Consider the following 26,929-nt stretch of genomic DNA (forward strand, 5'->3'; position numbering starts at 1 on the left):
TGAAAATCAATATGGGTTCAGGAAAAAAAGGTCAACAACAATGGCAATTATAGACGCAGCAGAAGAAATAGCTGTAGCTTTAGATGACAGAAAATATGCAGTGGGAGTTTTTGTAGACCTACAAAAAGCTTTTGATACATCGGATCATTCCATACTTCTAAGAAAACTTGAAACGTACGGAATCAGAGGAGTGGCGCTGAACTGGCTCAATAGCTATTTAACTGAAAGACAGCAGTTTGTATCAATGGGTACCAAGGCTTCTGGATTGTTGAATATTGCTTGCGGAGTGCCCCAGGGATCAATATTGGGACCAAAATTATTTAACTTGTATATAAATGATATTTTTAAAGTCTCAGACCTACTAAAACTGATACTATTCGCAGATGATACAAACATTTTTTACTCTAATGATAATTACAATGATCTCATCACCAATTTAAATACAGAATTAAACAAACTAAAAGATTGGATGAATGTAAATAAACTATCATTAAACACAAGCAAAACCAAAATTATGCTTTTTGGGAATCATAATATAACCTTAGATTTACCAGTATATATAGAAGGCAGTAGAATTGAGAGGGTACCGGAGATGAAATTCTTGGGTATCATCATGGACGAAAAACTTAGCTGGAAACCTCATATCAGATACACACAGTCAAAAGTTTCTAAAAGTATATCAATTATTAATAAAGTAAAATTAGTTCTAGAGTATAATGCACTATATGTACTGTACTGTGCCTTAGTTCTCCCATACTTGACATATGGAATTGAGATCTGGGGAAACAACTACAAGACTTTACTGCATCCCCTTTGTATACTTCAGAAGTGAGCGATAAGAGTTATCAACACAGTAGCTTATTTTGAGCACACAAACAGACTGTTTTCGCAATGTAAAAATTTTAAAATTAATGGACTTGGTTAGACTCAAAACGGCTCTCTTATGTTTAATGCCAGTAAATTCAATCTTCCACAGAACATCAACGATTATTTATTTTGAGGAACTCCGGGTATACATGAAGGGGAAATAGTAAATTTAAACTTCCTGCGGTTGAAAACCACCAGAAGCTGGTGTGTTTCTGTGTGTGGTGTTAAACTATGGAACAATCTGGATAATGAACTAAAGCAATGCAAGACAATCCATAAGTTCAAATCACAGTACAAACTGATGTTATGGACACAGTATATGAAAGAGGAAAATAAATGATGATATTGGTGACTGAAGTATTCAAATGCTATTAAGAGTAAGTAGGTATAAAGAAAAACATAAACCTTTATAATAACATATTGAGAATATTATTATTATTATTATTATATTTTTTTCTTTTCTTGACTACATATATATTACCAGGAATATCATTATGAATAACAGTAAGTATGTGATTGTATATATCTATATATCTATTGAGTATTGTTGGGTAGAAATAATTGAGGGTTATATGGTATTAAACATATTCATAATAGTAATAGTAATAATATTACATAGATGGTAAATGATGATACTTATTAACTCAGTCCATTGCTAACATTGGATGTCGTATTTTTATTTTAATTTAGCATGGTCTCTGTATAGTGAACATTATACCATTATCATATCATTGTTAAGAGTTGTGTCATAGGCAATTATCATTGTATTATATGAATATCCATACTGTAGATAAGTCGGAAAATAATGGAAATTATGAAAATGCCAGTGGTCGGTGGTATGTCTGCCCTGGCTGACTCCTACTGTTGGGCGGTGGTGGTCGGTGGGCCGTGGTACGATTCTGTGGCGGGCTGCGATTCAGGGGCTCCGAAGTGACGTGCTGGAGTTATCGAAAAAAATAAAAATAAAAATAACACGCAAACTAAAGACAATTACAATGAGAAATCCCTGATGAACAGAGGGAGCAGTGACACAAAGCTGTTAAGGCTCGTTCTGCACAAGGAAGGGATTGTTATTGGCATCTCCCTGACCTACAGAGGGAGCTATGACACACACAGCTGTTATGGCTCGTTCAGTGTAAGGAAGGGATGAACTAGGGAATCTCCTTGACCAGCAGAGGGAGCTTGGACACACACAGTTGTCATGGCTCGTTTTGTATAAGGCAAGGACCTAATAATTATAAAAATAAAAAAAAAGTGTACAAAATAATACACTTCACATTTGGGATGGCTGCAGCATGGGAAGAAGGGGCTCTTGTATGTTGTAGCTCAGCCGCCGTGTGGTGCTCTCAGACTACCGATTCGCTGTGGCCCTGGGCATGGGGAGATTGTCTGGAGCGGCCATTCTACTGACCATGATGGTTCATCTTATGAATGTAAAACTAGAACAACAATTATTCTAGATGTATCATCATTACAATGTATCATCTAAAAGGTATGTATGTATACAGGATATACACATATACCTAGATATATTATGGGTCTGTCTGTACGTGTAGATATGTATAATTGTATATTTATATTACTCCAATGCACAGAATGATGATGTATCCGAGAAAAGACATATTGCATGCAGCTTGTAAATATTGGTGTAAAGGGGGTGGGAGCTTAATAAGTTTTATTTCTCCCCACTTCCTTTCGAGCTTTTTGTTTTCTTTTTTTTGTGCGTTTTTTTTTTTTCCTTTTTGTATTGACATGTTTGAGATGTTTATGAGGTTCAAACAAATTGTATCAAAACATCTTGGATTAGTAGAAAAACTGCCAAGTACTGTTCACAACATGTATAAACTTTACCTTGTAAAAGCTCGAAATAAACTCAAACTCAAACTCATAATCCTGCAATTAAAATCAACAGATTGGAACTTCTATTTATCCCTATCACAATGGTTAGATATATATATTTTCTCTGAGTGTATAAAATCAGGTTAATGCGTACATCACAACAGTAAAGGTTCTGTAAGGTTACCTAGTCAGTCCACATTTATTCTATTCAACATTCTGAAAGTTTTTACAGAAAGGTTTGTTCATATATCATTTACAGTCTGATTTATGACACTTTTTTTCCCTAAAAACAGACTGAAATGCACAAAATGAGACATAAAATGAAACAGAAAAACCTTAAACAGATGCAAAATGTCCAAAATGATACAAAAAGATGATCTAAATGAGACACAAAATGTTCACAATGGAACAAAAAACTTTAAAAGCACGAAAAATGAAGAGTAAAAACAATCCTAAAGACAAAAAGTGACCAAGGTTAGAGACAAAATGATGAAAATGAGCCTCAATGAGACACAAAATGAGCAAATTCAACAAAAACAGCCTTTAAGTCACCAAAATGGAACAAAAACAACAAAAAGATGAAAAATGACAACATTTTATCCACTAACACCCCTAAGGATGCAAACGGATCAAAATAAACCACAAAATGAGCAAATGTTAGCTTGTCAGTGTTGTGAAAACTTCAGTCTAACATGTCAGTGTGTAGTTTGATATCTGGAGCTGAGTTGCAGCTCGTTGTCTGGACTTCTGTCTTACCTGAATGTTTCCTATCTGGCTGAGGAGGCTTCATTTTTCTGTCACAGTCTTTGCTCACAATGTCTTCACAAGTTTCACACTTGAAATCTTCACCACAACTCTCCAATATCTCCAAGCTTTGTGTGTTAAACTGACTTTCTCAAGTGTTTCCATGTTTTTCTTCAGAATATGGAATGTGGTAACAGTTGTTAGTTCTTCTCTCTGACATCACAATGGACTTTTAAAAAATGCATTTACTGTCTTAGTACTTGTTCTCTGTGCAATGACAGTAAAGTTGGATCTAATCTAATCTATAAAATGATCAAAATGAGACACAAATGGACAAAATGTTTCAGTGGTGAAACAACAGAGATGTAACATGACCTGAATTAGACACATAAATGACCAAAACGTGAAGCAAAATAATCAAAAATACCACAAAAAATGATGAAAATAGTTTAAAAAAAAAACATGAAAAGATGCAAACTGTTTAAAACCAGACAGAAAGACGTAAACTGAACAAAACAAAACACAAAGACACAAATGAGACACAAACTGATCCAGAAATCTTCTCTTACAGTCATGAAACTGTCCACATTTATTCTATTCAACATTCTGAGGGTTTTTACAGAGAGCTTTGTTTTGTTTACTGTCTGTGGACCTGGAAGGAGCAGCTTCATATCTGGAAAAAAGATTCACAATCAACGGTTTGTTTAACAGAAGAGATCATCTTAGTTGAAAGTGGCACCAAATCCATGTCATGTTTGGGTCGTATGTTGGCCTTTAACTTTGAGCAGGTGTGTTATTATTTACAGTGTTTATGGTAGAATGTGGCCGTTTTAATGGCAGATCACATGGAAGTAACATGAGCCAGTCTGAAATAGTGAGTTATGCAGAAGAACAACATAAAGAAGAAATTCAAAGTTTTGAATAAGTAAATATGTTAGATTATATTTTAATCTATTTTGTGTACTTGTTGATGAAAAACGTTTCATAAAAGAAACCTTAATAATGTTTCCTTTTAATGTTTCAACCCTCCTGTTGTCCTCATTTACAGGCACCAAAAAACATTGTTCCTTGTCGAAAAAAAATCAAAAAATTCAGCAAAAAAAATCTCCAAATTTCTGAAACTTTGCAAAACCTGCAGGCAGAAAATTTCAGTAATTTCTTCAAAGTTTTCTTTGCAAAAAATCCCCCAAATTTGGCAAGAAAAATGCTGTAAATATTTTCCAAAAAATAAGTAAGAATCTTCAAAACAATCAGTAAAAATCTTCAAAAAAACCCTAAAAGTATCTAAAGTGATTACATACATTTCAGTAAAGCTTCTAATATTTTCTTTAAGAACATTCACATAAAAATCAACCAAAATCCAGTGAATTTAGCTGGATTTTGGTTGATTTTTTTGTGAATGTTCTTTAGAAATATTTTTAACTTTTTATTTCCACCTAAAAATGTTCAAAGATTTCCCAAAAACGTTGAAAACGTGGACATCAGAAGTTTCACTGTGAAAGTATTTTTTTTCCCCCACATTTTCAAACTTTAAAACAAGTCCATTTTGACCACAGGTCAGGGTTAATTAGTCGTGTGAGAAGTTGAGTGTAAGTTAATTTTTTATTTAGTTAAAATATATTTTTTATTCGTTTTCTAATACTCCAGGATTAAGGACTGTGTAGAGACCTGTAGGGGGCAGTAACCAGCACCTACTATGATGTTCTCCACTTGCTTGAAGCAGAGGGATTCCTCAGCATGGCCAGATGAACACACCTAGGCTGAATCCCAAACCGCCCCCTACACACTCCCCCTACACTACCGAGTGTCGCTCCAAAAGAAGTCACACTCGCAGCTGTGGAGGGCACTTTAATTGAAGGGGGAGGGTATAAATACGATCGTCGGGAATGGGACGCCCTGTCGCCTCACCGGAAAACGGAAGTCATCGCCATGGTAACACAAAGACGCCTACTGTGCATGGCTGTAGCGCTGTGCCACAGGTTGCAGGCAATGATGTAGGGGCTACATTCTGCTTCAAATAATTTGAAGTCATCCCACATGTTTTCCAATCCTATTATCTGGCATTTCAAATCCAACAAATGAATTCTGTCAGTTGTGTTCAAATTTTAAGGTGTCAGGGGGTGCACAATTAAATCAAGCATCAGCAGAGAAGATTTGTTTCTTTTATCTTTTTTCACCACTCTTTTTGTGATGTTCTGTCAGTGTGAAAAAGGCGTGGGAGAAATAATGGATGCATGTGGAACTTACATCGATATGTTGTTTCCTCCTCCATTTCGACGTTGCACTTCCTGAAAAAGTTGTCGAGAGTGAGCATCGATGCAGACTCGCTATTTAAGGGCTGAACAGTCCACTCCCCCTCCGCGGTTTGGGACGGCCCTTAATATGGAGGACCCTCCGCGGGAACGCGCAAACGGAGGGGTAGTGTGTAGGGATAGTGTGTAGGGGGCGGTTTGGGATTCAGCCCTATTGTGTTTCCACTCCGTGTTCCTGCCACACCTGCAGGATGACCTTCATACTTGTGGCAGTGGTTGGACAATCATCCACTCAGAATGCAGAGCCACATGACACCCAACCAGCTGTGGGTGCTGGGTCGCACACATCACCCAATTCCTGGAGCAGAAAACACAGAGCGACATGCAAATACAATGTGATTTGAACCAAAACATTGATTCTTGTGTTTTAACAATATTAGAGGGCAAGAAAAGTGAACAGAGAGTCACAAGTCCCTCACTGGAAGACAATTTCTGACAAGAAAAACCTCCAGCAAGAAGTCAAAGGATGCTTTTCCTCACATTAAGTCTCTTCCTTACTGGAGCCGCTGAGAACTTGGACATTGCTGCGTAATTTCTACTGAGAAACTGTTCCAAACAAGAACATGAGTGTTGTTTTCAGAGCAGTTGTGGCCTGTGTTAGGACCATCTGAAAGACAACGTCACAACTGCAACAATGGAGCACTGATGTTGGAATCAGAGATTGAGGTTTTTCAACAGTGGAACTCCATTTCAAATCACTGACCATCTCCCAAAAAAACTTTTTTTTAAATCATAAACTATGGATATTTCTAATGGTATCCATGAAATATTAGCTCAGTATGACAGATACTTTCTTAGAGGTTTTTCAGTGGACTGTAGACCCAGTTTCACTCGTTTTTATTTTCTCACATTGAAATTTGAGGCTGTTTGAAGATGAATATCTCAAGAACAATTCTACATAAAAGCCTGAAACCTTCACTTGTTTGTCTTGCTAACATCAGCAGATCAGATTGTTGTTAAATACAGCAGTGGAAAAAAGTTTTTGGACATCCCATACATTTGTGAAATACTGCATTAAGAATCACTTTGAGGTCTTCAAGAGTCATTTATTTTAGTACAATCATAAAACTAAACACATCCTAAAAAAGACAATAAAACTGAAAATTGACTGGTTCCATAAAATGAGAAATTTGGTAGAATTTAGTTTTGTCAGTTTTTCTTGTAAACAACAAACAAAAAAATGTAATTTGTATTTGTGTCTGTCTGATGCAGCCACACCCTGAGAAACACACAAAAAAGACTTTTCAACAAATATTTCATGATATTTAAGAATGTGTAAAAATTTTCAGGGTGTCTGAAAACTTTTTTCCCTCACTGTATCTGTCAAAGCATGAAAATGTGCCGTTATAAAAATGCCACTATCTCCAGACACACATATGTGGTCATGGTTCCATGATGCCAATATCATGGTAATGACTGGATGCAGCTAATTTACAAAGAAATGATTCTAAACTGCATGTCAGCTTTCAAAGATTGGACTTTTCATAGAACACTTCATGTTTTTATATTTCAACTCACACATAATCAGAGATTAGTTGATCTACTTGCAACGGACAGACATGAATCCTAAGGCCAGTAATCTCCTAAATTAATTATGATCAATCATCAGAGAACCACTGAACCAGCTCTGCATCTAACGGGTTCCTGCAGCCCAGAGGGATCTCAGGAACCATTAAGCTGGTAATCGAGGAAATTCGCCCTGCTGCTCACTGCCTCCATCCAGACGTCTATCCCTCTACCACTGATAATTCATTTAACTGAGTAACCACTTTGAAGGGTTTAATTAACAGTCATGTCTGTTCACGACAGCTTTCCTCTTAATGGATTTTGCAACGAAGCAACAAAGACACGAAACAAGAAATTAGACCTGAATTCTGTGAAGCCGGATCTCAAGGACTTTAAGTTTGTGGAGGACTTCATGAACTTTTACTGAACCCTGCATGGAGAAATCTTCTTGGCAGGGGTTCAGTCTGTGTCCAGTGTGCATACGCTCGTGTCGTTGTAGGGTTCCTTGTTGGTTGGACGTTGGTCCAGACTGGTCAAAGCAGCACTGTTCACCATTGGCAGAGTGCTGACAAGTCTGAGAGTTTTGTCCATCTGTTCTGTTCTGCTCGGAAAACAAACACAAACACAGAGAACGTCAGTGTTTCCTGCAGCATTGAAGAACTGATAACCTTGCCAGCAAGTTGATTTCTCGCGATATTTGTGAGTTCACAAATCTCTCAAGAAACCATCTTGCGCCGCTCCCGCATTCACTGTTCGTACAGAACCAAGTTGGTTTGGGTCAATCACGCAGCAGTATTCGTGTGTGGGGCGGGATATCCGGGTGTGAAGACGACACCAAGCACCAGTAGATCAAAACAAACATGGCAACGGAGGACAACGATCGTGTCGATGCTGCTATTAAGTCAGTTTTAGCTGAATCTCCTATCGCTTCTTTGAAGGAAGAACGAGAGGCGCTTTGCGCATTTCTGGATGGTAAAGATGTTTGTGTTTTTTACCTACGGGTTTTGGTAAGAGTTTAATCTACCAATTGGCTCCGCTCATTGTGAAGATCAAACGATTGGCTAAAAACAAACCTGTCAGAGGCGGGACATACTGTTGCATTGTCCAATCCGTGCCTCTTTCCTCCGAACGGATTTACATGGAGCGGTCCCAGATTGATATTGTGGAGTACTATCAAGTACTACACAATTATTAATCTGGCTATTGCCAGGTTAAAGAACTGATGCCTTGCCCGAGATAGAGAGCACACCAAATGACATCTGAAGACACTTTTACTTGTTGGAATTTAACATTCAGTTGTCTGATTACGTCAGAATTCCCAATCTAACCTACATCCCCATATTAACCTGGATCAGATTTCTGTGTCAAAACCAATACAGGTTAGACTGAACGATAACTGATAATGTGTTAACAGAATTCAACTGACCACAGTTGTTCAAAACAGTTTTGAAACAATTTTGCAGCAATATCCAAAATTATCAAATACATAATTGTGTGTACACTGTGACTGAGACCAGTCTTTACATACCTCACTGTGACATTGATTGAATGCTTTCTTTCTGGTGTGGATCTGCTGGTGTTGTTTCAGGGAATACAAAGTTGTAAAAGTCTTCTTACACTCGTCACATCTGTATGGTCTCTCCCCAGTGTGGACACGTTGGTGAACTTTGAGGCATGTAATGTAGCTGTAGCACTTCCCACACTGGTGACAAAGGTATGGTTTAACCCCAGTGTGGGTCACTTCATGAGCTTTTCACTTTGAGTACCGTAAAAATGGTTTGCCACAGTAATCACATCGGTACACATCATGTCCAGTGTGGATGCGTTGGTGACATTTTAAGCTCTGTTGGTTGTTGAAAGTTTTTTCACAGGAGTCACAGTGGTACCGCTTTCTACCAGAATGGGGGCATTGATGGATCAACAACTGTTCATGTTGAGTAAAGGTTTTCACACACTGATCACAGTTGAATGGTTTAACTCCACTGTGAATGAGTTGATGTCTTGTTAGATTACTCTTCTGAGTAAAAGCCTTTCCACACTGATTACAGTTGAATGGTTTAACTCCACTGTGAATGAGTTGATGTCTTTGTAACAGAGTCTTGGTAGTAAAAGCCTTTCCACACTGACTACAGTTGAATGGTTTCACTCCCCTGTGAATGAGTTGATGACGTGTTAGATCACTCTTCAGAGTAAAAGTCTTTCCACACTGATCACAGCTGAATGGTTTATCTCCACTGTGAAAGAGTATATGTCTTTTTAACATACTCTTCTGAGTAAAAGCCTTTCCACACTGATCACAGTTGAATGGTTTAACTCCACTGTGAATTTGTTGATGACTTACTAGATTACTCTTCTTCGTAAAAGCCTTTCCACACTGATCACAGCTGAATGATTTGTCCACAGTGTGAATACGTTTGTGAATTCTTAGCTTTGTTGCTGTGATAAAAGTCTTGCCACATTGCTCACAACTGAGTGATTCATCTCTTTTTGCTGTTGTTGCCGAACCATCCTTATCCTCCTCAGAGGTCCGACATCTCACTCCATTGTTGTGTTTACATTTCTGTAGCAAAAGACAAAGATAAAAACAGAGGCAGTGATGGAAGAGCAATCATGAAATAATTGAACCTAAAAGTCTCAATTCCATGTAGTTGGACATGAGGCTGAAACAAGATCAAGAATCTGCAGACATGCTAGCAGTTTTGTCATTAGAAACCCAGAAATGTGTCAACAGCACACTCACAATGTCAACAAAACTATTTTCACAGGCCGATAGTTTTCAGCTTTCTGCACGGTAGTTTTAGAATATTTGGTAGTAAAATCTGCCGATCACCGTGAAAAGCAAAGCAGAGCTGGGACTGATGGGATTGTACCACCAGGATCTCTTGATCCCCAGACTTTCCGTTAAGTTATATTACTGGAGAAATGTACAACATGAAAAGCATACAACATCAACGTCCAGATTTAGGTCTTAATGGCAGCAGGGTCAATTCAGACCACCAATGCTTTCTCGTTTCTCCAAGGGGATCAGATGTTGATACCAGTCCAGAAAAGATCTGTAATTCTGCCACTGAATTCTGGATTTGACCCCAACGACCCGGGCAATTTGTTGTGCAGCAGTTACACAAGCGTTCCCCATGAAACAACAAAAGCAACAAAACAGTTAAACAGTGAAAGGAATAGCAACTATTAAAGGAATTGTTTAAAAAATGTAAAAAAAACACAGTAAAACAATTACAAGCAAAATAAAAGCCATTTAAAGAAAAATCAAACAAAACATAAGACAGACAGGGACATCAGCAGCAATCTTGGTCATTTAATCAGACATAATAAAAGTTTTCAATAAACAGCCACCGATGTAATCAGGTAGAGGACTTTTCTTTGGTCTGCACTGTTTGAGACACCAGATTACATTGCCCACATCAAGAAAGGGATTCTGTGGAGAGGCTGACATGAGACAGTTTTTAGTCTCAGCATGTTTAGTCCTAAAATCATGGGAGTCAAACCTGACATAAAAACTGTTTCGACTTTGAGCCAGCTCTAAATCAGAATTATAACCACTGAGCTGAACTCTCTCATTGACACATTATGTAGTCCCAGTGATCAGATTCATCAGAATCAGAATCACTTTATTAATCCCTGAAGGGAAATTCAGTTGACTGGGTTCTTATCTGTTTAATGTGGAATTGAATAGCCTGACTGCTGATGGCAAGAAAGATTTCCTAAATCTTTCGGTCTTGCAGTGCAGGGATAGGAGCCGTCCACTGATGTTTCGTTGTTCATTGAGGCAGATGTGAAGTGGATGATCCATGTTTGTCAGAATGGCCTCCATCTTTGTAAGTGCCCGTCTCTCCACCTCATCCTCCAATGTGTTCAATCTGATTCCAACCACAGAGCCAGCATTTTTAATCAGTTTGTTCAGACGCCTTAGATCCTTCTGTTTTATACTGCCCCCCCAGCATAAAACAGGACACTTGCTACAACAGATTGATAAAACATCTGCAGCATCTTACTGCAGATGTCTAGTGATCGAAGTCTTCTGAGGCAATAAAGTCAGCTCTGGCCATTTTTGTCGATGAAGTCTACGTTTGTAGACCAGTCCAACTTATCAAGGTGGACACCTAAATATTTATATGATGTCACCATCTCGATGTCCGTGCCACAAGTGTTCAATGGATGAAGAGGGGTTTTGGATCTGCGGAAATCTATGATCATTTCCTTTGTCTTTGAGGCGTTGAGTAGCAGGCAGTTTTTGTGACTCCAGTCACTGAAGGCACTTATCAGATCTCTGTATTCAGCTTCATGTCTATTTCTGATACATACCACGATAGCAGTGTCATCAGAGTATTTCTGAATGTGGCAGAACTCAGTGCTGTATTTGAAGTCAGATGTATACAGAGTGAACAGGAATGGAGCCAGGACTGTTCCTTGTGGAGCCCCAGTACTACTCATTAATGTCCCAGAAACACAGTTCCCCAGCCTGACAAACTGTGGCCTTCCTGTCAGTTAATCTGTGATCCATGAAACACAGGAAGGATCCACTCCCATCTCTGTGAGCTTGTCTTTGAAGATGGTGGGTTGGATGGAGTTGAATGTTTGAGAAATCAAAGAACATGATTCTCACATAAACTCCAGGTTCCTCCAGATGAGACAGGACACGGTGAAGCATGAAGAGGATGGCATCATCCACTCCAATGTGTTCTTTGTATGCAAAGAACACATACAAGGAATCAAGTTTGTCTTTGACCTCAAGCCTCAGTAGACTTAAAACCAGCCGCTCCAGAGTTTTCATGATGTGTGAGGTCAGAGCAATAGGTTTGTAGTCATTTAGTTCAGCCGGACATTTGATTTTTGGTACCGGTACAATACAGGATGTTTTCCACAGAGCAGGCACCCGCCCCAGCTGTAGACTCAGGTTGAAGATCCTGTGGAGAGGTTGACACAGTTGTGCAGCACAGTCTTTAAGCAGTCTTGGACAGACACCATCTGGGCCAGCTGCCTTCCCAGAGCAAAGTCTCTGAAGCTCCAACATCACCCCTGTCTCTGTGAAAGAGACTGATACAGGTGCTGGAACGGAAGTGGCTGCAGCTGTGGAGACATGTGTAGGAGACGGAGGAGGAGAAAGAGGAGCTATGGTGGGGATTTCCATATGTTGAGGAGAATGTGTGCCGCCCCAGACTGAACTGAGGTTGTTCATTTTGAGCTGAGACTCAAGTTTGTCTTTGTATTGTCTTTTGTGGGTCCTGATCTCCTACTTTATTTCCTTCTGTCGGTTATACAGATTTAGAGTATTTCCTTCTCTGAAGAAAGTTTTCTTTCTGTACAGTAGGTCTTTAAGCTTCTTAGAAAGCCATGGCTTAGTGTTTGGATATAGTTTAACAGTTTTATCAGGAATAACACTGGTTTCACAGTCTGTGACCCAGCTGCTCACATCATCAGTCGGTTCATCAATATCAGCTGAGGACTCCTTAAACACGTCCCAGTCAGTAACCTCCAGACATCCCTGCAGAGTGTGACAAACTTTCACTCTGATGTTCTGCACTTTGCCTTGCTTCAGTACAGTGGTAGACAGGGATAAGGAGGATGCAGTTGTGGTCAGAGGAACCCAGAGGAGAAGCACCTTTCACATTGTTGTAACAGATCAAACATTTTTTCTCATCTAGTGGGACATGTGATGTACTGATGGAAGTCTCTCAGTGTGTGTTTTAGTGTGCAGTGGTCTCTGGATGACCTGATAGATAAGCCCACAGGCATTTATTTCACTGGCCTTTGGACAGATATAGATAACAGTCACAAATATCTGGGGAAATTCCTGAAGCAGATATGGAGGGCACAGTGAAACAGAAAGCAGTTTTAAGTCAGTAGTGAACAGTTTCTCCAGGACAGTGTCAGATTTGCACCAGTGCTGTCCTTGTCCATTTGGAAGACCCACTTGTGCCCAAGCTTTCATTTGCTGGACGATGTTGCTTCAATATTTCCACATGTTCTATCCTCTTGATGCCATCTATTTTGTGAAGTGCACCAGTCCCTCCTGCAGCAAAACACTCCCCCAACATGGTGCTGACACCCCCATGCTTCACAGTTGGGATGGTGTACTCAGGCCATCCTCAGCCAGCATCTTCACAAGGTCGTTTGCTTTTGTTCTGGGGTTGATGAGCACATTTCCCTCCAAAACAATCCTAACCTTAACCAATCTCCATCTTGAGCAGTAGGATGGCTTGACATTCCCATGGTGTTGATCTGTGCATGTAATTGTTTGGACAGATAAACGTCAAACCACAGCAATCTGGAAATTGCACTCAAGGATGAACCACACCTGTGGAGGCCCACAAATGTCTTCCTGATGTCTTGGCTGATTTCTTTAGATTTTCTAATGTCGTCACACAAGGAAGCAGTGTGTTTGAGGTGTGCCTGAAAATACATCTTAATCTATCAAAAGCTTTCAAAGCCAGGACATCATCATCTTGGAGGCAATCTTAGTGTATGCAAACTTCTGATTGTGAAGAAAGTAATAAAAATTCTCTAATAGAAAAGTCTCTTTTGTTATTCTGGGATTTAAAGATAATTTTGGTCATCTTAACTGACATAAAACAGGAGAAGCATTGCCAGATTTAATGTCAGATCGTGTAAATTAAAAAAGGGTTATGTGTCATTTATACAGTGTAAGTAAACTTCTGGGTTCAACTGTCTGAATTTCTTGACAAGGAAAAGGCTGGTAAACTCACAATGCTCAAAAGTATTATTCTCTACCAAAGAAAATGCTGCTCTTTACCTTCCTGAACAACTTGCTTGAAAAACAAGACTTTTCTTCTGTTACTTATCTTCATCACCATGTAAGACATTTTCAGAAAGTATGATCAGCAGCTAGTTCAGCCTCAAACAAAAAACAAGCAGCTTCCTAGCAGTCCACCATTATATCCTCAGTACAGCTGCTTCTGCAGAGCTACATCTCTCCAGCCAACGTCACCTGGCTTTGGTCGGCCCATCGAACCAACTGGAGCAACTTTACACATTTTAAAGAACAAATGAATGATAATAATGTTACAGTGGTATGTTTCTCACTTTTTGTGAAGAATCCATGTTTCCTCCGTTGTTGAGCTCAGACTAAATGGCTGCCAACATTCCTCTGCTCCTCCGTCAGACTCTCCTCCTCCTGCCAATCACCTGTCACATCAAACACATCTTCATTAGGATACCACTCTATACACAAGTGTCAGAGTGTCCCATATGTTCATCAGCCAACACAGAGGACACATTTCAACTCAATAGTTCACTTTTAGCTCTTTTCAGTTTCACCTAAAACTGATACAAATGAACTTAAACTGTTAAAAATAAGGAACATAGACAGAAAACAGACACGGAAAAAGAGAATAAAGAGAACATAAAGATGCTACTGCAGGTGATTCAAGACAGGACTGCTGGTAGAAAACTGTTCATGCTGTAAGTTAGTGAATGTATTTTACTGCTCAGTGTTCTGTTTAAAGGCAGCTCTCACTCTCTGTTCTTTGCACTCTCCCATAGTGTCAAGTGTCCTCCCACTTTCAATGACAGGTGATTCTCATTGATGATTTTTCTCACAGTTTCTGCAGTTTCCCCACTTGAAAAAGGATGTTTCATCTACCCAGGGTTTGAGCAGGACTCCACTCATCAATCAGACACTTGCTTTCTTTCTTTTCCCTCTTTTATTTTGCAGTGGTCGCAAATTCATGAGATACAGAGGTGGCAACTTCCATAAGTCCATACGTTTAGTTGATAGATTAAGGTGAAAAACCTTTAAACAGAACACAAAAGGACAATGTTCACATTACTGCATTCAGCAAATAGTAACAACCATTCCTCAAGGACATTTTCACCACATTGGCAAATGCTACTCCACTCAATTTATGTTTGTCAACCTCAACACCACATAAACTGAAGCGACAAATCGTGGCATGAGCAATATTCAACCCAATACTATACCACACATGAATTTATCTGCATTTTAAAGAGTTGATTTTGAATCACAGTTTATTACTCTGAGCATTTTAATCAGAATTTTTTTAACCATTTTATACTTTTTACTTAATGGTTTTAAAATTATTTAAAGTGCATAAAGTGCTTTTAAAGTGCAATCCTTTCCAGATCCAATAAATAAATAAAGGGCATCGTAAAAACCCACCATTACAAACAGGATGAATTCACTGGTCTTAGCTGGAACCCTCTAATTAGCACCAATTAGCCTGCAATCTTATTTTCAATTGAATAATTACAAAACACACGGAAATTATTGGTAAACAGACAAAGTTGCTCCGTGGCTAATGCTAATGCTAACACATACTGCAGTGGCACACATCGGCAGCTTAAACAGTCTTTTAGAGTCTCCAGAATTCTGCTCTTACCGGCTGCAACCCGGATTTCGGAGATGAAGGCAATCCTGCACAGTTTGCTGCAGATCTTGATGCTTTCCCAACAGAAACTCACGGCCACTTTGTTTGAACGCGGTCATTCATTCTCAGTTCCTCCTCAGTGCTGCGTGTGTCCCCTTTTTTGCCGCCGGTGGCAAACCTGCAGCCGCAGAATGTTTCCGCCCCAGCTGAGTGTAGGACCTGTGCGTAAATGCTTCTCCTTTGAGTTTTCAGCTCCTTCCAGTTTGACTTGACACATAGACTGCTTTGCACTCTGTGTCACCTGTACCGTCAGAGCTCTGAATAAAAGAACAAAAGATTGATTGCGAATGTGGCGTGAGGAGCGGTTGGAGGGGAAGGGTTATGAATGCGAGGCTGGGATTTAGATAAATGTTGCGACAGCGCCACCCAGGGGAATTTCACCCCCGGCACATTCTACTCACATCATCAACTTCGGACCATTTAAACACTCAAGGCACACAGGTTCAAAATCACTCAGGCAAGAGACGTGTTCCAACAATATAACAATTTATTTTTTTAATTATAATGTTAATTTTAAATAAATCAAGGCCACCAGTTTGAAATAGGAGATCAGGAGTACTCAACTTAAACAAGGAATGTTAGTCTACAAAAGCAGAAATGGTTGAATTAATAAGAACATTTTAAATTTAGTTCTGAAATGAAGCCAATAATAACTATGATTGTATATCGTAAATGATTTTTTACATTTCTTTTTTATAATAATATACACTTCATAAAAAATAAGCACATTAATTTATCTAGTTACACTATATACAAGTTAAATTTATATTCAGGTATTAAAAAGTCTTTTTTTAAAGATAGTTTGAGCTGTTCTAGACCTATCAACCTTCATTTAATCAGTTCATAAAACTAGAAATGATTACGTAAAAAGTCACCTGATCTGCTCCTCACATTTAATGTGCCACAGGTTTGCCATCATGGTTTTGTGCTTAAAAATAACAAATAAAAGATTTAAGGTACTGGTAATTACAAATATATCAGCTCTTGCCAAATGATTTCACACACTGCTGATTAGCTGATCAGTGCTAGGTACATATCTCTGTATTTCATGGCATAATGGAGGTCTACTTCTTATTTCTGTGCTCATATTTCCATTCGGATGGAGTAAAAGTGCAACATTTTGTGTGAACCAGCAGTGGTTGGTTTGCCAGAGCTGTCAAACTGTATCAACAACTCAGAGTATGGTAGAACCTGTGAAAGAGAAACCTAGAAAGTGTCCACGAACAGTTACTGATGTGCCTGATAGAAAAGAAACTCAATGTTCAGAGAATTAGTATAAAAAAGAACCAACAGTGATGTCATTTGTAATTACTCCCACTACCAGAAGGGGGAGACAAAAGTTCCACGTCGCAGGTTTAAAAAGGACATTTTTAGAGATATTTTATGGCCTTAAATTTGAAAAATCTTATTCAAGACCTTTTAATATCCAAAGTCGGCCAATGTAAATAAAATACACACTTTTTTTGCCACTGCTTTGTCTCTTGAATGCAATATTTCACTTTTCTTTAACTTTGACACATACATTTGGTTAGACTCAACAGTGAACTGATGAGCTTTTAAAGAGCAAACGTTAAAGTTCACCATGAACTCAGAAAACACATTCTGAACATTTATGAGAAAATGTCTCACAACAGGATGAAATGATGATATTTCACATCCAAAACCTCAACTTTACTTTGACATTATTCAGCACCAGAACTCAGGAACAGAAGGAGATGTTGCAACCACATTTCACATTTAATGCCATGTTGAAACTGTGCTGATTGTAAATATCTTCTGAGACTTTAAATGGTGGTGTATTTATTTACAAGAAAAATACACATTTACACTACCGTTCAAAAGTTTGGACTCCCTTAAAATGCCCTTATTTTTGAAAGGAAAAGCAATTTTTTTTCAATGAGGATGACATGAAATGATTGATAAATCCAGTCTAGACCTTGTTAATGTGGTAAATGACTATTGTAGCTGGAAGCGGCTGATTTTTAATGGAATATCTCCATAGGGGTACAGAGGAACATTTCCAGCAACCATCACTCCTGTGTTCTAATGCTACATTGTGTTAGCTAATGCTGTTGAAAGGCTCATTGATGATTAGAAAACCCTTGTGCAGTTATTTTAGCACATGAATGAAAGTGGGAGCTTTCATGGAGAACATGGAATTGTCTGGATGACCCCAAACTTTTGAACGGTAGTGTACAGAAGGATATGGAAATCATAACGCAGTGTTTGAGCGGTCGTAGGTGAGCTGGTGTGCTAAGGATGAAGAGTGGAAAGGCACTTGGTCCTGATGATATACCTGTGGAGGTATGGAAGTGTCTCGGAGAGGTACACACGTGGACAAAATTGTTGGTACCCCTCAGTTAAAGAAGGAAAAACCCACAATTCTCACTGAAATCACTTGAAACTCACAAAAGTAACAATAAATAAAAATTTATTGAAAATTAAATCATCAAAAACAGCCATTACTTTTGAATTGTTGATTAACATAATTATTTAAAAAAACAAACTAATGAAACAGGCCTGGACAAAAATGATGGTACCTCTATAAAAGATTGAAAACTATTTGACCAAAGTGACATGATTAACTCAGGTGTGTCATTTAATTGACATCACAGGTGTTTCCAAACTCATAATCAGTCAGTCTGCCTATTTAAAGGGAGACAAGTAGTCACCCTGCTGTTTGGTGAAAAGGTGTGTACCACACTGAACATGGACAACAGAAAGCGAAGGAGAGAATTGTCCCAGGACATCCGAAAAAAAATGATAGACAAACATCTTAAAGGTAAAGGCTATAAGACCATCTCTAAACAGCTTGAAGTTCCTGTGACAACAGTGGCTCATATTATTCAGAAGTTCAAGACCCACGGGACAGTAGCCAACCTCCCTGGACGTGGCCGCAAGAGGAAAATTGATGACAAATTGAAGAGACGGATCATTGGAATTGTATCCAAAGAGCCCAGAGCAACCTCCAAAGAAATTAAAGGTGAACTCCAAGGCCAAGGTACATCAGTGTCAGATCGCACCATTCGTCGTTGTTTGAACCAAAGTGGACTTCATGGGAGATGACCAAGGAGGACACCACTGCTGAAAAAAACTCATAAAAAAGCCAGACTGGAATTTGCAAAAATGCATGTTGACAAGCCACAAAGCTTCTGGGAGAATGTCCTTTGGACAGATGAGACCAAACTGGAGCTTTTTGGTAAGGCACATCAACTCTATGTTCATAGACTCAAAAACCAAGCATACGAAGAAAAGAACACTGTCCCTACGGTGAAACATGGAGGAGGCTCAGTAATGTTTTGGGACTGCTTTGCTGCATCTGGCACAGGGTGTCTTGAAAGTGTGCAAGGTACGATGAAATCTGAAGACTATCAAGGCATTCTGGAGAGAAATGTGCTGCCTAGTGTCAGAAAGCTTGGTCTCAGTCGCAGGTCATGGGTCTTCCAACAGGACAACGATCCAAAACACACAGCCAAAAACACCCAAGAATGGCTGAGAGAAAAGCGTTGGACTATTCTAAAGTGGCCTTCTATGAGCCCAGATCTGAATCCCATTGAACATATGTGGAAGGAGCTGAAACATGCCATTTGGAGAAGACACCCATCAAACCTGAGACAACTGGAGCTGTTTGCTCATGAGGAGTGGGCCAAAATACCTGTTGACAGCTGCAGAACGCTCATTGACAAATACAGAAATCGTTTAATTGCAGTGATTGCCTCAAAAGGTTGTGCAACAAAATATTAAGTTATGGGTACCATCATTTTTGTCCAGCCCTATTTCATTAGTTTTTTTTTTTTAAATAATTATGTTAATCAACAATTCAAAAGTGATGGCTGATTTTGATTATTTAATTTTCAATAAATTTTTATTTATTGTTACTTTTGTGAGTTTCAAGTGATTTCAGTGAGAATTGTGGGTTTTTCCTTCTTTAACTGAGGGGTACCAACAATTTTGTCCACGTGTGTAGCAGTAGAGTTTGTGACTGGGTTGTTCAACAGGATCTTAGATAGTGAGAAGATGCCCGAGGAATGGAGGAGAAGTGTGCTGTGTTCCTCTGATGCTCACTTGAACTAAAAGCATTTGAGCTGCACAAAGTGTGAAATGAGAGAGGAAGCAGTGAATCTCCAAACTGCTGACAGACTTTCACACATTATTGTCCAGTGAAAATCAGCTTTTTGTGCAGCCACACTTGATCCTGATTTGAGTCTTTAAGTCCTGTTCTAGTGATGAAATGAGAACTTCCTTCATCTTGTGTGTGATGGAGAAGAATAAAGGGCTGTGGCTAAAAATCCTGACTCTGAGTTCTTCATTACAAACACACATTATATCAGCTGGTTATTATTCATGTGCTTTATTCTACTCAACATACAAATTCATCCTGAAATCCTTCCATTTCTGTCCTCAATATTCTACCAAATATCAAAGATTCCTTTGGAAGCAGATCTTCAAGGATTTTAGATTTGATTTCCAACAATCAGAATGTTAGAAGTTTCCCTGTTGATCATATTTTACTGATAGTTTCTCCAAATGTTTCAGCTCATTTTTACTGTAATATTCTGAAGTAAAGTTTGTGTTTTCTGGTGAATGGATCAGATCTCACATTTAGTTTCAATCTGAGGCTTCTGGAAAATACACACAGCTTTAAAATAATGTTGGATCATCTGCTGACTGTGTCGTTATTAAATGCTTTTAGAGTTTCATTATTTTAACCCTCGTGTCGTTTTAAAGTTTGAAAATGTGGAAAATAATAAATATTTTCACAGGGAAACGTCTGATGTCCACATATTAACGTTTTTGGGAAATTTTTAACATTTTTTGTTGGAAAAAGAAGAAATGTTTCTAAAGAACATTCACATAAAAATCAACCAAAATCCAGTAATTTCTCTGGATTTTGGTTGATTTTTATGTGAATGTTCTTCAAGAAAATGTCAGAAGTTTTACTGATAAATATGGAATCACTTTAGATATTTTTAGGATTTTTTGGAAGATTTTTGCTCATTTTTTGAAAATATTTACAAGAATTTTCCTGTCAAATTAGGGGGATTTTGTTTTGTTTTTAAATAAAGCTTTTAAGGAATGATTGGAATTTTCTTCCTGAAGGTTTTTGCACATTTTCATAAATTTGGTGATTTTTTTTGCTGAATTTCTGGATTTTTTTTCCTGTTTTTTGGTGCCGTAAATGAAGCCAACAGGAGGGTTGATATCCAGAGCTAATAATAAACAGCAGAGGACTGATGGGTCTCCTTGGTGTTTGCTCCTGTTAACATCTCATCTTCTAGTAGTTCCACATTGAAGGAATTCTGCTGGACAACACTGAGAGCATATGAATGAATTTTCCATCCAAAATAATGCAGTGAATGTCAAATAAAGTGGTGTTGAAGCTTGTCAGAAGCTTTCAATAAATGTAGAAAGAGTGTAAAAGCAGCATCCTCTACCAAATGAGCACAATCCATCAATCATCATCAAAGTGTCCAAATTCCAGAGAAGACATGAACTGCAGATTGTAAATGAGTCAAAGTATCCATTTAAAATCATTTCTAGACCATGATCACAAAGTCAAACACTAGATTGTTCTTTTGTCCTTTTCTGTCTCATTTTCACAATATTTTGTCTGGTTTTTGTCTCATTTTTTGTCTTTTTTAACCTGACTTTTGTGGTTTTGAGCCTGTAGTAAAAAGCGGTCCGGCCCACTTGAGATCAAACTGGGCTAAATGTGGAACCTGAACTACAATGAGTGTGACTCCCTGATTGAAAGCTTCTTTGAATGCTTCAAACAGTCATTCTCTGATATCAGCCCAGAAAAACGGATCAAAGTTGGTTGTAAGTCCATCTGGAGCCGCTGATTTCCCCAAAGACATTTTCATTCCAGCTCTATCAATCTCTCCAAACACGTGCTTTTAAAGTCAGTCTGAGGAAGAAATGCTTTGACTTTTTAAGAAACAAAAGAAGAGGGGGACTGATTTTGCTCTTCAAGGTAAAATGGGAAAAGTAAGAAGGCACTTCAGTGGTGCAAGAAGAGACTCAATTGTTCTAACCTGGCTAAGACTCAGACACTGCAGTCTGAAAAGTGGACTGGCTTTGATTGGGAAGCACAGAGATAGGAACTGTGAGTGAGGTGAACTAGAAACTGTGAGAAATGTTCTTCTTAAGTGTAAGCTCTACTCATGCCAACAGAAGAAACATTAGAGACTAGGAGCAGCTGGACGAACTGTTTGTAATCTTTGCTTTCTACTTAACATGGAGGAGTGGACAAATACGAAGAAACTTCTGAACTTTCTCATGACCACAGGACTGCATAAGAAAATATCGAGGATTCTCTAAGGACTATGAGTAACATCCAGTAGGTGGCAGCAATACGCCAGTGATGCGTCTAGTCTGCCTAATTCAATGAGGAAGAAGAAAGTAACTCAGTGTTTCTGCCGGAACTTCACAGTGTGACACCCGGCGGATGTAAACAAAGAAGCATGAGCAGAGTTAGCTTCACTGCTGTATTATAGTATGAATGAGAAATATCAGAGCGTTAAAGTAACGATGTGTTCAGTTGAGTATCTGAGAGAGTTGATCAGCGACAGACTAGCTGCTGCTGCTGGAGAAATATTCTCAGAGTTTGAAAAAAACATCGTCCAGTACCAGGAGGAGATCGATCGTCAGCGCAGACTGCTGGATGTCATCTGGAAACCACACATCCCCTTACAGCCCATAGGTGTGTATGTGTTTTGATGGTGAAGAATTCCACTTCTAGCATGTAGAACATCATGAAGTGTTCAGATGAACTGAGACACACTGTGAGGAAGAGGAGTCTGTTAGTTGATGCTGTGTGGAGTTTTAACAACGTGATCGTTGTGTTGATTGACCCTGGAAGCAAGAACCAAAGTTTCCTGTTCAGAGGTGCTGGAAGTGTTTATCTGAACTACTCCACACTGACAGCAACTGCATTGTGTTATCAAACAGTTTAATAATAAAACTCTGACAGAGGACTCAGTCATTCCATCATTTCAGTCCAGAGACATAATTCCATGTATAGAGATCATTCATGATCTAAAGAAAGCGCACGTACAGAGTTAGAGAGTATAGAAGTAATGTGTTCAACTGCATTCCACTATTAACATGTTGGGTTTCACTCATGAGTCAAATCAACAGTACAGTAACCAGCAGTAAAATAAGAATAACATTAAAATCCAAATGTCCTGACAGGTTTGAAGGCTGAAGAGGACAGCAGCTTTATTCAGACAGATTTTAATGGATCCCCATCAAACTTGTCTGTGTGGTGTGTAGAAAAGTACCCAGTGGTGTTTACCATTAGAACTTTGTGATCCTGTATCCACTGGAACAATGTGTTCACAGAAATGTTCAGTCATTTGGAGATGCTTGTATCGTTCCTGCTGCTGTTTCATGGCTCCCAGACTTCTATTATAAACCATCATATTCTTTTTGCATCAAACATTTGACTCTTGAGCTGATTCTGTTGAAGACAGCCAGTCCTGGACAAAGTGACAGATGTGTGTTCTCTCATCATCACAGTGGTAACCATTATCTTTTGTCTCTTTTTCCCTCCAGAGCTCCCACAGTCTTATGTCTGTGAGAATGAGAAGACTGTTGTTGACCATCAGCCCCATGACCAGGAGAGAAACTCCGTGGTGGACCATGAGGACCCAGAGCCTCCACGGATTAAAGATCAGCAGGAGGAACTCTGCACCAGTCAGGACCAATCAAACCCAGAGATTTCTCAAATTAAAATGGAACAGGAAGAATTGTGCACCAGTCTGGACCAATTAGACCCAGGGTTACCACAAATTAAAGTGGAACAGGATGAACTCTGCTCCAGTCAGGAGGAAGAGTTAATTGGATTGAAACAGGAGACTGATACCTTTGAGGTGACTCCTGCTGATGAGGAAAGTGACCACAGTGAACCAAAACCAAACAGTGATCAGCTCCTGTTTCACATCTCTTGTGTAGCTGAGAGCCCAGATCAGGAAGGAAGCAAGGATGTAGACTCAGGATCAACTAGATGTATCGAGCTGAAACCAAGACATCAGAGTAACAACAGTCACAGTAATGATGTAGACAATGCTCCAACATCAGCGAGACAGTGTGATAATGACAAGGCAACAAAATCTGCAACTTGCAAAGTCTGTGGAAAAGCTTTTAGTCGTAAATCAGATTTAATCAAACATCACAGAACCCACACAGGTGAGAAGCCATATTCTTGTGAAACCTGTGGAAAAAGCTTCAGTCAACGGGTCAATTTGACTGTTCACATGAGATGTCACACAGGTGAGAAGCCGTATGTTTGTGGAACCTGTGAAAAAAGCTTTCGTCAACGGACCTCTTTGACTGACCATATGAGATGTCACACAGGTGAGAAGCCATATTCTTGTGGAACCTGTGAAAAAAGCTTTAGTCAACGGACCTCTTTGACTGACCATATGAGATGTCACACAGGTGAGAAGCCATATTCTTGTGGAACCTGTGAAAAAAGCTTTAGTCAACGGACCTCTTTGACTGACCACATGAGATGTCACACAGGTGAGAAACCATATGTTTGTCACATTTGTGGAAAAAGATTTTCTAGTTCATCAGCACATAATAGGCACATGGCAGTTCACAAAATGGGAAAACCATATTCCTGTGGAACCTGTGGTAAAAGCTTTAGTCGACAGGACCATTTGACTGTCCACATGAGATGTCACACAGGTGAGAAGCCATATTCTTGTGGAACCTGTGGAAAAAGCTTTAAACATAATTATCAATTAAAAGCCCACATGAGAATCCACACAGCTGAGAAGTCCTGATCCTGAAACATCTGTGGAAAACATAATGTCAGAATTAAGGTTGAAACAACATGTAAGAATTGGTACAGGTTAAAAGTAGATGTTTTAGATTTAAAGCAGCTTTAGTCTGTGCTTCAACAACAACTGTGAGGAAGTATGTAAGCAATCCTTGATGATTAGACCAGATGGAGTCTGGACTGTGGTGGTGGAGCAGCAGGCAGAAGAACCAAACTGAATGTCTGGATGGATATGGTATTGGTACAGACTACTACATTTCTGCTATCATGACATCCTTCATCAGCAGAGCAGTGATTGGAGATAATGTGAAGCTGTTTGGAACATTTTCACTTTCTGCTGAGAGAACATGGCTGTTCAGGTGTGAACATACTGCTGGAATCCACTCAGCTTGAGCTCTGCTGTCTTTCAAGTAAAAGGAGGCAACGAGATACAGAGACATTGTGACAGTAGGACACAACAGAGTGTGTCACTGCAGCAGAGGAGATCTGGACGTGAAATAAAGTTGTAATAAAACGTCTACAGCTCCATGACTGCTTCATGAAATGTTTTGAATGTTTTCAAACAGATGAAAATTTACAAGTTGTTTCATAATGAATGTAACATTGAAGATCCCCAGCAAGAATGACTCTAAGTCAGATATCAAAGACATAACCAACATTATTATGTTTTCAAGCAACAGACACGTGGTTTTACTAGTAGTAGCTGATACACTCCTGCAAATGTTAAAAACAGGTGAAGCTGTGCTGCAGTTTCTGCTGGTTGGATAAAGGTCTTATGCTATTTATTTCTTCTATTGTCACCACATAGGTCATCTGTGTGATTTGTTCGTAGGATCTCATTGTGTCGTCATACAGCACATTGAACCCTTGTATTGTCTGAACGTCCTGAACACTCCTCCTGTCCTCAGGGTCAGAAATGACCTGCCTCCACTGAGCCTCTAAAATAGAGCAGCTTAATGGAATTTTTAACCAAAAATCTATTTTACATGAAGAAACAACCTGTCATGCATCACACACTTTATGAATGCCTGTTTTTGCTTCCTCAGAGGGTAGAAAGACTGTATTTAATCAGTGAACACCATTCGTTTTTATACCATTGTTCATGCTGTAACTGTTTTCTTTCTATAAGTAGAGGTTTATTATCACTATTATTGCTGCTAAAGGTACTGCATAGGTGTAAACATTTCTTGTTTTGCAGGAGATAATACTTCTATAGCCTAATAAAGTACCAGAAATGTGCAGAAATGAACTTGAAATGAATTTTTGAAGGGAAACAACAGTGTACTGTATACTGTACAATGGAATATAAAACTACAAAACTCAACTACCAGATACTAGTACTCCCTCATTTTTTGAGTCATTGCTCCCACCAGAAAGATGCATAACCTACATCAATCATAAGAATAGAAAAAATAACAGATTCAAGCAAAATATTCCGAACATATTAAGCTCTAATTAACACATGGAGGACAGACTGCAACTGTATTTGTCACACGTGCAGCACACAGTATTTGTTTTACAGTCCTTCTTGTTACTCCTGGATGACTAAAAAAATCTGATCTCTGACCTGCTGGGAACTGAAACCTGAAAACTGTCCTCATAGCTTCAGCAATATCAGATTAGTCCATATTAATTTGAAAATCTGCAAATATGACAATCTCAACAGTCCAGACATAGCCAGGGTGTAGAATCTTGACTCCACTATGTATTATGCTAGTTATTTAGTGTTTTGTAACCTAGGTCACTTATAGAATATTGACCCCACTATGTATTATGCTCTCGCTAACACCACCAATTACCCAGCCAGCAGTGAGATGTCAACACCGGGTGAATGGGGCACAGAAGTGGAGGTTTTGGCCTTCGCATCGATGCTGAACACCACAGTTCATGTTTACTGCACATCAGGGAAGATCAACAACACCACCATCTACAAGTGGCTCGCCTACTTACCAGTGAAAGGAACCACACCCATTCTTAAGCCATCAGCTCCTGGGTCCATCTTTATCAGCAACATCTGCAGCCACTTCCAGCCTGTCTTCTCTGTTTAAGATGATTCAATGTATATTTTAATGTAAATACAATGCATTTGTAAATAAAATCATTATTTTCAATAATGTGTTGTAAAGTTTTCATCCAGTCTCTCTTTTGTGCTATAAAGTATTGGCCCTCATGAGTTTTCCTATAAACTTATACATTATTATTATTATTATATATAATTATTATTGCAATATTGAAAAATATCATGTATTTGTAAAACACAAAAATATTATTTTAATTTTCATGTGTTTAAATATTTTTTTACAGAATAATTGGGGGTGGGTCACTTTTCCATGGGGGTCAATTTTCTATCTGACACCAGGTAAAAAATGACCTGAAGACAGTCTTTGTACCCTGGTGGTGTACAGCTTTGATGAAAATATAAACAAAAACAATGTTTCACTTTTTCTAAT

The 26,929-nt window shown here is 38.8% G+C and overlaps 3 protein-coding genes across 9 annotated transcripts in view; 2 read left to right on the forward strand and 1 right to left on the reverse strand.

Annotated features, from left to right (window-relative positions):
* Nucleotides 1-16,012, reverse strand: part of LOC127531969 (zinc finger protein OZF-like) — a 146,092-nt gene extending 130,080 nt beyond the window's left edge. The window contains exons 1-2 of one of the 4 annotated variants that reach the window (XM_051942725.1): nucleotides 15,644-16,012; nucleotides 14,328-14,429 (exon numbers count right to left, since the gene is read on the reverse strand). In XM_051942725.1, coding sequence (XP_051798685.1) covers nucleotides 14,328-14,345 — 18 coding nt within the window. In that variant the 5' untranslated portion in view covers nucleotides 14,346-14,429; nucleotides 15,644-16,012. The remainder of the gene's footprint in view (nucleotides 1-14,327; nucleotides 14,430-15,643) is intronic. The other 3 variants (XM_051942703.1, XM_051942724.1, XM_051942701.1) reach the window with 3 other exon arrangements.
* The window catches only part of LOC127532015 (zinc finger protein 239-like), a 140,632-nt gene extending 114,823 nt beyond the window's left edge, over nucleotides 1-25,809 (forward strand). For 3 of the 4 annotated variants that reach the window (XM_051943018.1, XM_051943019.1, XM_051943022.1), the window contains one exon: nucleotides 24,839-25,809. The gene's annotated coding sequence lies outside the window, so the exon portion shown is untranslated. The remainder of the gene's footprint in view (nucleotides 1-24,838) is intronic. The other variant, XM_051943020.1, reaches the window with a different exon arrangement.
* On the forward strand, nucleotides 22,154-24,997 carry LOC127532007 (zinc finger protein 239-like). Its single transcript, XM_051942946.1, has 2 exons — nucleotides 22,154-22,394; nucleotides 23,249-24,997. The coding sequence occupies exons 1-2, from the start codon at nucleotides 22,190-22,192 to the stop codon at nucleotides 24,481-24,483; spliced, it is 1,440 nt and encodes a 479-aa protein (XP_051798906.1). The 5' UTR covers nucleotides 22,154-22,189; the 3' UTR covers nucleotides 24,484-24,997.
* Nucleotides 25,810-26,929: the final 1,120 nt, after the last annotated feature.

This window comes from Acanthochromis polyacanthus, chromosome 22 (genome assembly GCF_021347895.1).
Source record: "Acanthochromis polyacanthus isolate Apoly-LR-REF ecotype Palm Island chromosome 22, KAUST_Apoly_ChrSc, whole genome shotgun sequence".
Classification (NCBI taxonomy): Eukaryota; Metazoa; Chordata; class Actinopteri; family Pomacentridae; genus Acanthochromis; species Acanthochromis polyacanthus.